Source organism: Onychostruthus taczanowskii, unplaced genomic scaffold (genome assembly GCF_017590055.1).
Source record: "Onychostruthus taczanowskii isolate IOZ18803 unplaced genomic scaffold, ASM1759005v1 scaffold57, whole genome shotgun sequence".
Classification (NCBI taxonomy): Eukaryota; Metazoa; Chordata; class Aves; order Passeriformes; family Passeridae; genus Onychostruthus; species Onychostruthus taczanowskii.
In genome coordinates this window covers 259,527-274,984 of record NW_024503346.1, presented here as the reverse complement: position 1 = coordinate 274,984, position 15,458 = coordinate 259,527, and the positions used below count along the sequence as shown (strand labels likewise).

At 42.5% G+C, this 15,458-nt stretch overlaps 1 protein-coding gene across 2 annotated transcripts in view; it reads left to right on the top strand.

Moving 5' to 3' along the window:
- The window catches only part of PREX1 (phosphatidylinositol-3,4,5-trisphosphate dependent Rac exchange factor 1), a 123,701-nt gene that overhangs the window by 40,925 nt on the left and 67,318 nt on the right, over positions 1–15,458 (top strand). For both annotated transcript variants that reach the window (XM_041417860.1, XM_041417859.1), the window contains exons 2-3: positions 9,851–9,922; positions 13,312–13,434. In XM_041417860.1, the coding sequence (XP_041273794.1) occupies positions 9,851–9,922; positions 13,312–13,434 (195 nt within the window). The remainder of the gene's footprint in view (positions 1–9,850; positions 9,923–13,311; positions 13,435–15,458) is intronic.

The following is a 15,458-nucleotide window of genomic DNA, read 5'->3' as shown; positions in this document are numbered from 1 at the left end:
GTCTGAGAGTGTTTCTTTTATTAAATTCTGTGGTGTTTTTCCACTCTAAATATTTTATTACAAATAAAAGCCCTGCTCTGTGTGAGCACTCAGTAACTGGCAATCAGCTGAGTTCACAGATGCAACTGGTACTCTCTTGCAAAGGCTAAATTCAATCCAGTGTGTAAATGTGGTAGATGAGGTTTAAACCAGCTGTTTGCTTTGGCCCAGCATGCACCTGAGTTTTGGCAGCCTATTTTCAGATTTGTTCTTTAGACTGATAGAGATGGATCCTTGGGGGAAGTCGTGCCAGCAGTGTCTGAGGTGACTGGTGATGGATTTGCGTTGGGAGTTGCTGCACTGGCAGATAGGATGAATGGCAGGGGACTTGGCTCTAAAGGGAACTCCTGTGTGAACTTCTTTGCTAGATTGTAGGTGCTACTAGTCAGTCTCTAATGAAAAGGAAGCTGAAGGGAAAGTACTGCAGAAGAGAAGATGGCAGCCTGAATAAATGGTTTGCTAAACACGCCAGCCAGTGCACTGGCATGCAGGCAGTGTGCTTGATGCCCTTTCTTCAGCAGGGACAATTCCTGTGGCTGGATGGAGTGGTGAACAAAGGCATCCGTAATCCTAACAGCAGCTCTGCAGATATGAGATACCTACATTGAAAATAGTTCGGTTTCCACAGGACTGCCCTGGTGATAGGTCCCTGAGCTGCTTTAATAATTGTTCTTTGTAATGCAGGGGAGAAAGCTGTGGCAGTGCTGAGAAAAGGGCAGGTTGCAGAAACAGATTGAAGATTGGAGAGATGTGCTTCATGTTTCCTAGCAATGTAATGCAGTTGGCTTCAGATGAAGGACGGTCAAATTTTATCTGGTTTTCATTTAAAAATGTCATGATACTTTAAAAAAAACTGTTTTGATCACAAAGCCCTTCTAAAATTAAAATGTTGGTGATTCCTGTTGAGGTTTTCCATCTATTTGCACCTCTATAAAGAAAGAGCAAGTGTATATACCAAAGCTACATTTTTAGCTTTGCTCTAGACAATGCATAGATTAGAAACACAGCTAACAACACCACCCTCCTGCCACAAGGCAGGACACCAGATCTGGCACCAGCAACACCAGCACGGCCTCACAGACTCTGCAGGCCAGTCTGAGGCCATGGGAAGGCTGGAGAGGGCAATCTGCCTGCTGGAGCCCTTCAGTTCAGGGGCTGCAGCAAGCCTCACTAGCTCAACTTCCCCTTTATGTTTAAAACATAATGGTCTCATTCTTCACTCTGTTTCACAGGAAGCTGGAGTTTAAGACTGTGTGTGATATGATTGTGTTCTGCAAGAACGTGTGTGCAGAGAAGGAATGCCACCATGAGACAGAGGTTTTCTTCAGTCTGTCACAAGAAAACATAGTTCCCCTTCTGTATTTGAAGGGGAACTATGAAACCCAGCTCTGGCTGGCTTGAGGCGGTGGGACAGGCGGTGTTTTTAGACTCATCTAGCTCTTAGGTCTGTCAAAATGGCATATTTTCCATTTGTCCAAGAGGAAATGTGACTGGTTACCATTGAGTATTGGGTGCAGTGAAGAGTTTAGGTCTGTCTGCTCACCCCAGATGGGTGTGGTTTTGAGTAGCCTAAATGTTCTAGGTATGGAAAGCTGGGCAGGAACCCTGACCCAGTAAGCTGAGTAAGCTTTCTGAGGTGCCTTGTGAGGTGCCTTGCGGTCAGAGGTTGGCTCTAGAGCACTCTGCAGTGGCCTTTAGGTCTGCAGTGCTGTTTCTGAAAGAGAAGAAAAAACCACCAAGGGCCATGAATGACATTGCTTTCAGGGAGATAGCTGTTTTTGTTGAAATGTTTGCATTATATTTCATAATTAATTAAGGATTTTCTCCTGCCTGTTTTTTCCCAAACAGTCTGTGCTTTCCACTGTGTTGCAGTATAGGCAGTCTGGTGGGGAGACTCTGAGCCATTCCCATGAGCACCGAAGTGGTGCACACTTCAAAACGGTGCAGACTGGTTAGGAAAACCAGCTCAGATCAGCTGCTGGACCTTCAGCCAAACCATCTCTTCCTGCTCTGGGGTAGTAATAAAAGTGTACTTGTGAGGTTCATTTGTCTAATTCTTTTTTTAAACCAACATGTGAAAGATGCTCTGTGGTTTTTTCCCCCTTCTTTTTTTTGTGTGTGTAAATAATTGCAAATACATTAAGGCAGATTTTGCATATACAGCTGTGTGTGCAACCCATCTGTGTGTGCAAGGGCAGTCACTGTCTGAGGGCGAAGCACATGCTAAGAAATTGGCAACTCAAAAGCTGAGTTCCTTTCTTTCCTGTGGTAGGAAGTGTAAATACACACACAGTTTTCCTCTGTGTTGTCTATTTAATGTTTAGCGTATTATGTGTATTTCCATCACTGGAAAGAGAAAAAGTAGAAGAGGAAGAGAATAGTCTTTCTGATAGCAAAGTTCTTCAGTTTAGATTGTTATCTTGAAATATTATTTGAAGAAATTCTAATTTTTGCTGCAGTTTCATTCATCATCTTGATTTTACTTTTTTTGGATACCACTTGATGTTTCTAGTCTCTCTGCTGCTTCTACATCCTTCCTGAAAAAAGAGAGTAGCTGTGTAGAACCTGAAACCTGATTAAACATCCCCTGGTGCTGGTAGGATAGTAGCTGGAGCCTCTAACGTAGAACTGGTTGCAGTCTGCAGGTGTCTCTTCACTATGAACACAGTGAATGTAAGTAATTCGAGTTGAATCCTGAAAAATGCATGTGTTGTTTTTTGGGCCTTTACTTCTGAAACAAACTTTTGTTAAAGTGCCATAAAGACTGAGTAGACACAGACTTGTGTGGATTTATTTCTCTACATAAAAGTGGAATGAAGTAAACCACACTGTTGAACCAAACTTTGTCCTGAAAGCATTTTGAAGAGTGCCATGGTACCGTAAGATGATTAAAATAATCCCATGATTGTAGAACAGGGAAAATGACATGAAGAGGCCAGTAAAAAGGAGATTATTCCAAAGGCTTGAGAGAATTATGCATGTAGCTTTCTTGAGTTTCTTTTGAAAATCCAAACAAATACATTTTCCATGGGTATTTGAATGGGCTGGAATCTTCCAGGGATAGATATTCACAAAAGGGCATGCTTAGGCAAAGAAGAGGAGGGGTTTGGGGAGTTCTTAAAGTCTACAGTAATGAGATTATTCAAAGTGTTATTGTACAGGAGGGAGGGCATGAACAGGAGTCAAGAGAAGTCAGGGTACGGGAAATATGCAGAAATTAATAGCAATGAGTCCTGAAGGATTTCAGAGGTGAGAAATACAGCCTTTGGAGCCCTGAAGTAAAATGGGATCTTCTGACCTGTCTGAGAATGCAAATATTAGTGACTGGGGGGAGGAGGGACTAGCAGAGGTCAGGGTAATGATGGAGAAGAGACAATGGCCCTTCTGCAGCATCACCCTGTCTTTCACTTCACAAAAGGTTTTTGTAATTTAAATGAAAACTGCTCCTCCTTTAGAAAGAGATCTCTCTTTGGAGTGAGAAACACTGCAATGTATTTCTCTATGACTTCCCTTCAGTTCCACCTCCCTCCATCAGTCAAAGCATGAATTTGGTTTGACTGGCTTTTTTGTTGCAGAATTCCAGTGTAAACAGCAGTAGGCTGGAAGCACAGATAATGGTCCGGAATCTTTTTAGAGCTTTATTTGTAAAAGACTTTTTCTGGGAAGTGCTGCTAGATCAGCTTACTTGTGATTAGTCCTGGAATACCACCGTGCTGTGAGTGTCCGTGCGTGTGAATTTTGCGTCTGTCAACTTGCAGTGCCCCCATGTCCCTAAGCGTCCATGAGTGACTGAGACAGTCCTGGTTCACTTCTAGAGACGATTCAGTAGCACTCACTACCCTGGAATTTGAATTTGCCCATGCAGTGAGAGGGGTACAGCAGAGGACTGTGGTCTGAGCTAAATTTGTCACCCAGGCTCACTCTTGACAGAAAGGGGAAACCTTTCTAGATTATAATTCAGTCTCTCTTCTTAAACATCCTCCTAAAGCAGTAACTCATCCTCTAAGTGCCTGCCCATTGCGCTGTTGTAGTGGGAACTTGGATCCCTAACTCAGGGAAGGCTTCACATTTCAGGGCGTGCGAGCAGATGAGGTGAATCCTCACTTAAACCCCAGAGATTTGTTGATAGAGGCCATTTTGTGCTGGACCTCTGTCAAGAAATTCAAAGTGAGAAGAAAGCAGTTGGAATGTCTGAGTCCTTAAAGCTCAGCTGAAAGTCCCAGTGCTGTCCCATGCCAGTATTTTGTGATTGATTTGTTGTTATAGGCAGTGTAACAACAACAAAATAGAGGTAAGATAAATCAGCCGTGGTCATAACTGCAGGAATCTTAAAATCCAGGATTGGCTAAGGACAAATCAGAGTTTTGGAATTATCTCAGGCATGTACTTCATAATAGCAGTAGCTGTTTCTCTTATCTAGTATTTAAAGAAATAATCAAGTTTATTTACTCAAACATTTTATTCATACATACACTTATTAATTAATTTTAAATGGCAGAATTTCTGAATGCTCCTTTATATTTCATTTAGTATTTTATTAGCATTCACCGTATGTCAGACTAAGAAGTGGGGAAGAAGTTTCAAATTGCCATGATCAATGCTTAGTAAATGTTTATTGAATTGCCAGAATGAGTGGTGGTTTTGTAATATGAGTACATGTATTTATTGCTTATTTATCTATACAATTACAAAAAATACCCATCAAAAGTATGCTTCAGGTCAAAGGATCTCTCCCTTGTGACATATCTGAATTTTGCAACTGAAGCTGCATTTCTTTTCTGAGAGTCTTTCCAGTTTCACCTGAAATGGAATCTGCTTATTTTGCAAACGTTCGTGCAGTCTGCTGTGCAAAGAGATGGTGCCTGCTGTAACTCCTGTGCTTCTGTGGTGTGTGTGAAGTGATTGCACAGCTTCTACACCTCAGACTGCCTGAGCTGTTGCAGAGAGTGTTTGATGCTCCGTGTTGTGTGTGACTTTTTCTTTTTTTCTTCTTTTTATTAATCACCTTGGTTAGCTAATAATTTAGTTGCTCTTCAGGGGATAGATAAAAAAAAAAGTACCAATAAGCTTTGAGGCTTTAAAGCCAGTTTTATACACAGGAAGCCTGAAATTAGGGCAATAAAAGATATTTCTGGTGCTATTTCCTCTTACTAAACACCTCTGTCTATCAGGCGAGTGCCTATTCAGGTATTTGCTGATGAATTAATTTGCCTGTAGAGCTCAGCTACAGCTACAGTGTTTTTTGCAGAGTTGCTCTCTCTCACAGCTGTGGCTCTATTGTTTAGGAGAATTTTAGTATAATGCACTCATCTGATGCTTAAGTTCTTCCTTCTTCTCCAGACACTGATAATTTAAAATGTGTTTTTATAGAAGTATTAATATAGCAGCCAGTAATACTGGACTGCCATTAAGAGTTATAGTAATAGGCTCTTTAAAAGTAGTATTGTTGCTTCAGTATTGCTCCATTTTACATGTGTAGTGCTAGTAATGTCAAATGAGGTGCTTCTGATTTCCAATATTCTAACTTAATTTCACAACTGAAAAACCTGAGTCAGGCCCAGTATTCTACATTGTACACTGGCATTTGCCCAGGACAGCAAGAGCTATTGGAAAACCAGTCATCTGTATTTGCTCCAGAACTACTTCATCTGTCTTTAAAATCCAGCTGACTCTAGGATGGACATCCGTAGACCTTGGTTAGCAGTGCTCAGCACTGAGGCCGTGGCGCGAGCAGCAGAACTGAAGCAGGTTCACCCCAGCTGAGGTGTCTGGGTTCCAAGCTGGGTGGTGACCCTAGCCTGTGAGCCGTACGACACCCTTGAAGGGAAATGCTGAAAGATTGAATAGCCCTGTGCAGTCATTGTTATGTTGCTTTTATTATTTATTACATTGTCTTTCAGACCTCAGGTCAACTCATGCGAGAACTGCATTTAACATGTGGGACGGGGATGCAGAATATTTGTTTCCTGTCATTTGTGTAGAGCTTTAGCTTATGAACTGCATATCTGATACAAAGCAAAAGAACATCATCAAAATGACAAGGTTCAAAGCTAACAATTGAGTAATATGAGCAAGGATGCATCTGCTCTTAAAACTTGAACTTCAGCAAACACTCAGTTTGTCAGACTATTTCAGTAAAGCTGAAAGGTTCTCACAGCTGCTTTGAGCTGCTTTGCTAAAGAAATAGGGTTTTTTGGAATGGGGGCAAAGACTTCTAACAGCCAAATTTAGTGGCAACTAATTCAAGTGATGAAAAAAAGAGAAATTAAAATTATGCTTGCAAGTTCTGTAGTTGCAAGGTGAAGATGCTAGTGATGTTAAATGTTGGAATTTATTGTTCATGTCACCTCTTAATTTGTCACTGTGAACACATTTTCTTGGAAACAAGATGTCTGCACTTGCAAGAAGCTTTAAACAATTGATGACACAAGTGTAAAATTTATTAATATTAACTCTGAAAACTCTAGGCTCATTTGGATCCCTGGACCCTTGTTCTGAATCAGTCCTGATCACTGACGGGTTTAATGAAATTGTCTCACTTTTCTTTAAGTGCAATGTGACATTCCACTCAGCTGTTCAGGAAACAAGTTTTACGGGATTGTGCTTTAAGTTGTTGCTTCTCCAGCAGCCCTGTTGCCTCACCGCTGTCTGTTTCTGTTCTCCTTTTCGTTTCCCTCAGGGGCAGGCACACTTTGCCTGCCTTGCTGTTTAGTAAGAAGTCTCTTGCTATTTCTGAATGTTTGAGGAAGTATCTGCCTTAAACATGAATTTTGAGAGGGGCATGAGCAAACTGTCACTGCCTCATCCCCAGTGTTTGGCTTGTGTTACTTCTGCTACATAGAAGATGGAAAATACTAATTTTCCCTGGCTAAGGCTACAAGCTGAGTTCAGCAAGGCCCATATGAAAAGCATTTAAGAGCTATCGCAGTTGCTTCATGTGTTTCGTGTGTGCCACTGTTTCATGTGACAACAACAATTAGCAGATTCTTTCCTTAAAATATACTCTGTGCTTTTGTGGTTTAGAGGTGCTGCAAAGACACTCAAAACAATGGGATTTCATTGAAACTGTGGATTATGAGCACTGTGAATAGAAGAACAAATCATTTTCATACAAAAGGGGCCATTAAAAAGTACTTATTTAATGAAATGAACTTTTATACTCAAATTTTATTCTAGATTTGTAATATGTTTCTATTAGTCTGTATTGGAAGGAACTTGTCCAACATGTTGTGAAGCAGAAAGGAAGCATTTCAGTCTGCCCATTCTAATTTGTCATAGATTTGCTTGAATCCTGCAAAGCTTTGTACTGTAAGGCAAAGTATAAATCGTGCTTATGCATGACATGAGGAGCATCAGCTGTGGCCTGCTGAGTTTGGGAAGAGCAGATCTCTGGGACAACTGGTTACAGTGCACAAATAAAGATGCATGTTACCACAACAGAATTTTAAACCAAAACAAGTCTTCTCTGGACTGTTTTCCTAATCCTGAGCACATTAAAATGGAAGACGGGGCCTTTACTATCTTTGTCAGGAGAATGAAAATCGATCAGCCTGGTTTCCCACTTTTCCCCTGCCTTGTGCCATGTCCTGTTCTTGTGCTGGATCCACGGGCTCTTCCAGTGCTTCTCTCTTGCTCTGCTGCCCAAGCAAACAGCTTGGGTTGCTCAGCCGTGGCCCAGTGTGAGCACAGCGGAGCACTCGGAGTGGCAGGGGGGCAGTGCAGCGTGGGGGGATAAGGAGCAAAGATGTCGTGCTGCCATCTTCTTATCTCTGCTTTTTGTGAAATCGTTATCCTTGTAAGTCCTGACCAGGGTACAGCAAGAAGGTAGAAGGAAGCAGAGCCTACTTCTGTTGCCTGTTCATTAGTTTCAGCTCTTCAACAGCCTCAGTGATCTGCAGCTGGTTGTTGCTTCAGTAATGCCTCGTAGTTTCAGAGAAGAGGAAACCACCAGCTAGCCACAGTAGAGATTTCTGCTCTTGATTGCCATGGAGGGGCGATTGTGATCATCTTGCAGTGTCCTAGGAATGATTTCAGAGTCCCTAGGTCATACTTCCAAGATTTCCTAAGAAAGCTGACCCCCATGCTTCCACATCTCCTTGGAGGCTAGTTGCTGCAGAGATTGAAGGTGTTGCAGATGAAAGGGGTTATACTGTGGGGTCCCTGAAAGTTCCTTGAAAAATGCCAAGGACCAGACCCCTTGAATTTATATATGAGTTGTGTAGAGTGTGAAGAGGTTGGAGCAGCCAGAGAGAATTTGTCGCAGTAACTTTAGGTGGCCAGACGAGCTTTTACCTTTTCAACTACTTCCTCTTCTATAACATTTTGGAATGTAAATAAGATATGGGCACGGCAAGTTTTTTAATATTCATCCACCACCACATTCTCTCTTTTGGCATCACTTTTGTGATGTTCTGGTCCAAATAACTCTGATTTTCCAGCTAAATCAATAGGTCTTGTGAAAGATCATAGCACTCCCTCCCCCCAAAAGAGTTGTGCACTACTTGTGTAATAGATCTTGGAGTCTGTGTCACCAGGTTAGATTAGAGGGCTAGTGCTGGTACAGATGAACGTAGACCCTAATAAAACAAGTAGCACAAAAAAATCACTGGAGAAGTTTGGGAAATGCTGACCTGAATGTCAGAATAACATCTCTGGGAAAAGGGTTGCTTTTTCCAAGCAGGAAGTGGTTTGGAAGAAAGTGGTGTTGCCATGTGAACGGGACATGCAGCATTATCTCCGTGAGCTGCTGTTTAATAGCTTGTGGTTTTCGTACTTTTTATTTGAATGACTATGTTGCAAAAGATTCTTCTTGCACCTCAGTAGGTATTGGAAAATGGGGAACAAACTTGTTCTGCATCTACTAAGTTTTGTTAATTTGCGGGGAATTGCATTTTGGAAAATAGACTATTAAATTTGTAAGACCAAAATCTTTTGTAACTGTCTTATTATTAGTGGATAGACTGCTGTCCATGCACATGGAGGCAAATCAGAGGCTGTAGGAGATTTGAACGACTGTGTATAAAGTAGGCTGTCTGTTTTCCTTCCAGGTCTTTCATCCTTCCTCTCTCTGCTTCTGTGTCTTTTATATTTGTTATTTGATTTTCGTCCCTTCTCCCTTTCTTGTGCTCACATCATGTGGTCTTTTCAGACAAGCATCACAAAAAAGCTGTTTTTTTAGATTAACCGTCTCCACTCTTTTATTGGCACAGAGTTGTGCAGAGCTGAGAGAAGGAGAAACCCGACCTAAGTTCTAGCATTGCTTTGTCTTTTTTTAACAACTGAAATAAAGTGAACAGGACAGTATATCACAGGCGCTGTCTGATGATTTCCATTTCTCTTCCCTGCATACTGAGGCTGTTGAACTTGTCCCTAGCCCCAGCTCGTGGCTCTGATGTGCCTCAGCTCCAGAAGTGTGACTGTCCCTTCCTTGTTGCTGCAGTCCCTTGCTGACACACATCTCTGCGGGCTAAGCCCGCTGCCCCGGGGGCGGACCAGCTGCATCCTGGAGGCACAGGAAACCTTCAGAGGAACCAATGGACCCTGCTGTAGTCTTCTGCTAGTAACAGATCATTAAAGCTGAACGCTTCAACAAAGGGAAGACATTAATTGTCAGGCAAAGCCCAACAGCTTGTAGGGAAAGTCTTTGGTAGTGCCTGCATGCAGCCTGGATGTCTGTGGTGGGGAGTTTGTAAATGTTTACATTCTTTCAGTCTTAATCAGCCACACTGTGTTGATGGGAATCTAGAAATAAAAGAGAGAAATCAAACGATTATCAAACAATTTGATCATAAATCTTCTTTTATCTCTGCAGGCATTTCTTCACCGGATCCGACAGAATGCAGTGGACAAAGCTGAGAAGTACATAACAGAGGAGAATGTAAAGGTATTTCTTCTGTCTTCCTTGATATGAATATCAAATATCCTCTTGTCATATTGATGCTTATTATTAAGCTGATTCCCTAAGGAGAGGAGCTCATGTTGACAGTTTATCTGTCAATCTATTTGCCCATTCTTATAGCTGTCATCTTCCAGTAATTTTTCATCTCACTGGCTAAATTTAGTAAAATTTGACAACAGTGTAGTGTTGTCAGAAATACTAACTTTTGGCAAGATTTGTGAAACGCTGAGTAGAGTACTGAGGGGCCATTTCAATGTCTTTGAGAGGAAAGACAGGGAATCCACAGCCCTTGTCTGTTTTGTTTGACAATATTCAGTTAGCCAATTTGCATCTGCTGTTTTCTGCTAACAGCAGTTTGATAGGGCTTATGAGAAGGAGGCAAGAATTTTCCTTTGTGTTCTTGGGGAATGGAATTTGGGTTTTTGTGGGAGGTCTACATATTGTGAGACCCTTGAAGGAGGAGGTTTCTGAATGAATTTTGCACTGGCAAGTTAAGGGACATAGAGAACTGTGAGGTACAGGCTTCTCTAATGCCTGTGGTCACAGGGGTGCATGTTGTTCATTAATGTCATAAATACACAAAACACTTTCTTGTAGTTATTTGGCTAAAAAGCTCACCTTGTACACATAGGCGCATGAAACCAAACCCCTCTTCATACACAAATGCAAGTGAAACCCACTGGTGAGCGGGACAGAGTGCAGTTTGTTTGCCACGGGATGGTGCTTTCTCCGAATCAGCAGCAGCTTTGCCCTGCAGGCCGTGGGAGCAGGGCAGCCGCAGGAGCTGTGTCACTCCTGCAGTGCTGCAGCCGGCGCGTTTCCCCTGGCTGGCTCCTGTTTCCTGTGCCAGGCTTCCTGCGTGTTCCAGGTGAGCAGGGTTCCAGCCCCACCTTGGCTGTCAGTTCTGCAGGCCAGCAAGGTGTGGTATAGACTGGCCGCCATCAGAAGGGGCTGGCAGCTTGGTGGAGCTCAGTCTTCTGCTGTCTTCAAATCTGGAAATCCCCACTCTCCAAAAACTCACTGTCTAGCAACTGGAGTAAGTTCAGGGGTGGCTGAAGAAAAAGTAGACAAGTGATTAGTGACAGTAGATTTTGTGTACATAGAAGTGTGCAGAAACTAAGCTCTGCATGAAAATAAATTTACACAACTATTTGTTGATGTTGGTGAAAATTATTATTCTATCATTATTCATGTCATCAAAATGAATATTATGACTCCCACATAATCAGATGCAGTGCCTACAATCCTGTACAGCAGAATTTGTACTTGAAGTTTCTCCATACTCCTCTGGGGAAGTACCACTTTATTTTTGTGTCATTCTTGAGATGTCAGAGGGGGATCTTTTTGAGGCCACTGTGAAATCTCATTTATTGCTGTTATTACAATACCCAGTTTTCAATAAGAGCACTTCCCTTCAGTAATAAAAGGCTTTTGTCTCTTTCTGGTGAAACAGAATTACAAGGCACAGTTTTCATGTGTCCATAGTTTCCAGAGTTAATATTGTCTCTTCCTTCCAGCCCCCATCTCCTGCTATACCAAATAATTTGTCTTCCCTGCAGTTGAAAGATACTAGTTTTTTATTTCCCACTCCTTTCTCCCACCTAGCTGGTAAAGCCAGGAAAAGCAAGGTGGTCTTGGGACTTCTGATAATCTGCCTGCTGATATTATGTGTCTTGAGTCACCAGAGAGCTGTGAGATGGCCGACAGTAGAAGAGACTATAAAAGTGGTTTGGCAGCTTATGTAAGGAGAAGCCTGTCTTTACTCTCTTTCTTCACGTGCAGAAACGCCTAGAGGAAAATACAGGGCATTCAGGCAGTCACTCACCTCTGAGCAAAAGGAGAAAGTGGTTTTTAAGATAAGTTGGGTTATTGCCTCCAGTATTATTTTGCAGATTTCTCCTACAGCTGGTGTTAAGCACCAGAGATTTCAGTAGTCTTTAGCTGCTGTAGCCCTCTCCAGAAAGGCCACATTGAGTCCTGTGCCAGGCCCAGATTTTACAAGTGCGCCAGTGACTAACAGCTGCAGCAACATCATAAGAAATTGGTTTGAATTTATTCACTGCCTCATGTGGGAGTAACTCTCCTGACGTGTTACTATATATGCTATGCTCCCAGCATCGCTGCTGTCACTTCACTGATAGAGCAGTTTGGGGGCAGTACAACTTGAGGGTGTGCACAAGGCTGGTAACTGGATTTGGTACAGGAGCATGTGCAGTCAAGGTCTGTCTGCTGCCTTGAATTTCAAGTGACTCTTACCTGCAAATTCTGCTGCAAGCAGAGCTTTACTGATCACCTCAGAATTCATTAGCTTGCACAGATACTCCTTGGATCACAAACCACCCCTGAAGACTGCTCCTGATGGATAAAATCGTCCCTGACAGATGTTTTCTGGCACAGAATGTGAAAGCTTGCTTGACTGCGCTGCAGGTCTTCTGTTTGCAAGTGACATAGTTACAGCAAAGTGATAGAAACATTGTCTGCAACACGTATGTCACTGCAGACTTCAGGATTTACTCTGCCCATTTAGCCTTCCCTCCAGTGGCTGCCAGTACTGATGGCTGTCACCTCACATCAGGACTTCTGCCCCCTCTAGATAGTATTCCATCTCCTACATGTGGATTCACACTTTCTTCTCATATTCTGTATGAAAATGACCAAGATTTATAATGTGTTTATATGTGTTTATAGCATCTTTCACCCTGGCAGTTTATTCCCCTTAGCACACGTATATTCTCATCACAGGGATCATTTAACTGTACCATTACCTTTTAATACAAGGTTGAATGAGGGGCCTCTTCCCCCCTACATGTGCCTTTTGGTGTCACTGAGGTCAGTGAAAGGGAACTCTAAATGCTGCTCTTGAGGTTTGTGAGAAATGTACACGTTTCTGTACTCTGGGCAGCGTAAGGCTGGATTCCATATGGCAGATTTTGTCTCCTGTTTACAGGTACATGCCTGTGTGTGATACCTCCAAGTCCCTTTCTTCCAGAAAGGGATTTCTAATGCATGGGAAGGAAAGGCAAACTACTCCCCGCTTCTGTCTCCTGCAAAATGAGTTTGGCCTTGTGGTTCCATTTTCCTGGCTGTTCTCATAGGAAATATTCTCAAGACTTAAAAGAGGTTGCTTGCATTTATCATGCTCAGGGGTCTGCAAAGATAACCTTAATATACAGCAGGTACTTCAGTAGCAGTAAATATTTTTATAGGAGCTAGGGAAGGGGCAAGTACAGTTTAATTCATTCTTTACAAGTCCCTGTCTGAGCTCTGGATTCTATCATGGTAAGTCTAAAGCTCCACAGTATTTTGGCGTTACTACTTAGCAAAAAACATTGACATATATTAAAAATGAACAATGTTTTTCTCTTATATTTCAGATCTTATTTTCTAACATTGAAGACATTCTTGGTGTTCACAAGGAGTTCCTGGCTGCTCTGGAATTTTGTTTGCAACCAGAACCCCAGTCTCAGCATGAACTGGGAAATGTTTTCTTAAAATTTGTAAGTACAATGACTTAATGCTATCTGAAAATACGGTTTCCTGTCATAAGCTCTCCAGCCCCTTAGCAAGCCCTAATCTCTAAGGCTTGTAGCAGAACTATGACAATGTGTGTCTTGTATGAAAGTTGTAGGTAGGGTGGGAAAAAACTTGTGAATGAAGTTAAAACAATGGACTCCACATCAAACTGAGCTAAACAGCTATGTATTTTTAGAAACTCTTCCCTTTCGTATTGAATTTTTTTTTCCTCACCCATCTGGTCACATTTTATTGCTGAGAATTTGTCTGCTTTTGTTCCAAAAGTTTCACAAAAAAGCAGCACAGTTTCAAGTACCTCAGAAACAGTATTCCTGCAGGTGCTTGCCTGGTGTTGCAGGCAGGGGTGTGTGATGGTCATGCTCCCTGCCCAAGCAGCCCTTGCAGCAGCCTGGCTGTCTGTGCAGCCTTGCAGCAGCCTGGCAGTCCATGCAGCCTTGCAGCAGCCTGGCAGTCCATGCAGCCTTGCAGCAGCCTGGCTGTCCGTGCAGCCTTGCAGCAGCCTGGCTGTCCAGTCCGTGCAGCCTTGCAGCAGCCTGGGGTCATGGGTTGCAGCAGCCGTGCTCGCCGTTTCACCCAGGGAAACTGTGGAGAACATTTCTTTGGTCTTTTGTTTTAGGCAGGGTTCTGTTGTTGCAATATGCTCAGAAGAAGTGCTGGAACTCCCTCAGTGCTGCTTTTTCATTATCATCAAATCACAGTGAGTCCTGTGGGGAGCTTGCAGTGAGGAAGTGACACAAGGCCCCTGAATCTTGAATGTATTGGTGTATCCACTGTTGTGATCACCTGGCAAGGTCATTCCTGGTCCTGGTCACGAGTCCAGTACTTGACAGCAGCTGGATGTTAGCAGAGGTGCTTTTCTTTAGAAACTTAGTGTTAAAAATACTTTAAAAAATCAGGCTTGAGAATTCTTGAAGCACTGTTTTATCCAGACACTGCATTTTTCTAGTGGACCATGTTTTCTCTAAGTTTCTGTGTATCATATATCCTTGTAGCAATCCCCAGATTCACCGTGTGGAGTTCCATCAGACTGCAGTGCTTGGGTCCTCTTCATGAGATTTGTGTATCTTTAATGTCCTCTAGTGTACATAGGCCTGGCTTTTCCTGGTCTGTCTTGGCCTAGAAGAGCTTTACTTGGCAACGATCCACCAGCTTTCAGAAGCAGAACACTGCTTTTATAGAATCATGGAATCATCAAGGTTGGAAAAGACCAGCACCACCACCATGTTCACTATTAAACCTTGTGCTCAAGTGCCACACTGACACCTTTTTTGAATACATAAAGGGATGGTAGTTGTTATGGGCCCAATATTGTCCCAAGGACCTGTATTTCAGGAGGATTCAAGTCTTGAGTAACACCTAAAGCAAGCAAGCAGATTTTGCAAGAATTCCAAAAAAGAAATCAGTGCACATTGTCTTTTTGAGATATTTTAAGAGGTTATGAAATGTGCATGATCTGATATTCAGGTGTGAAAAATTGTTTTCCTTCAGAAGACAGACATTGTCTGCCCTACTGTACTCCATGTGGTTAGGTGGTCAGAAATTCATTGTCTGATGGTAGGTTCTAGAGTTTATTCTGGAGCTGCGGTTCACTGTGACTGTAACAGATGGTACAGAACATCCTTGAATATTCATTCCAAATCCAGTGTACAACCTTAAACAAAAACAGCACGTGGGATGTGTTTCAATGTCAGAGAGGGCACATGCGCTGACCATGGAGTGACCACACGTTGTGAGCAGGGCAGGAAAGGGTGTGACTGTGTGTGGAGCAGAAGGGCAGAGAATCATCTGATCCTTTGTTTCTGATATTGCCATATTGCTAGAGGCTTGGGGATGTAATAGCTGGAATCATGTTCTAGGGAAATGTGTGTTATGCTCATTTTTTGGAGCAATGTTGCATGAGTGATCAGTTTTACTGTCTAAGTCATCGGGGATATTTTGTCATTGAGAATTATGTCTTCTGTTTAGGTTTTTGATATTGACAGGGTTG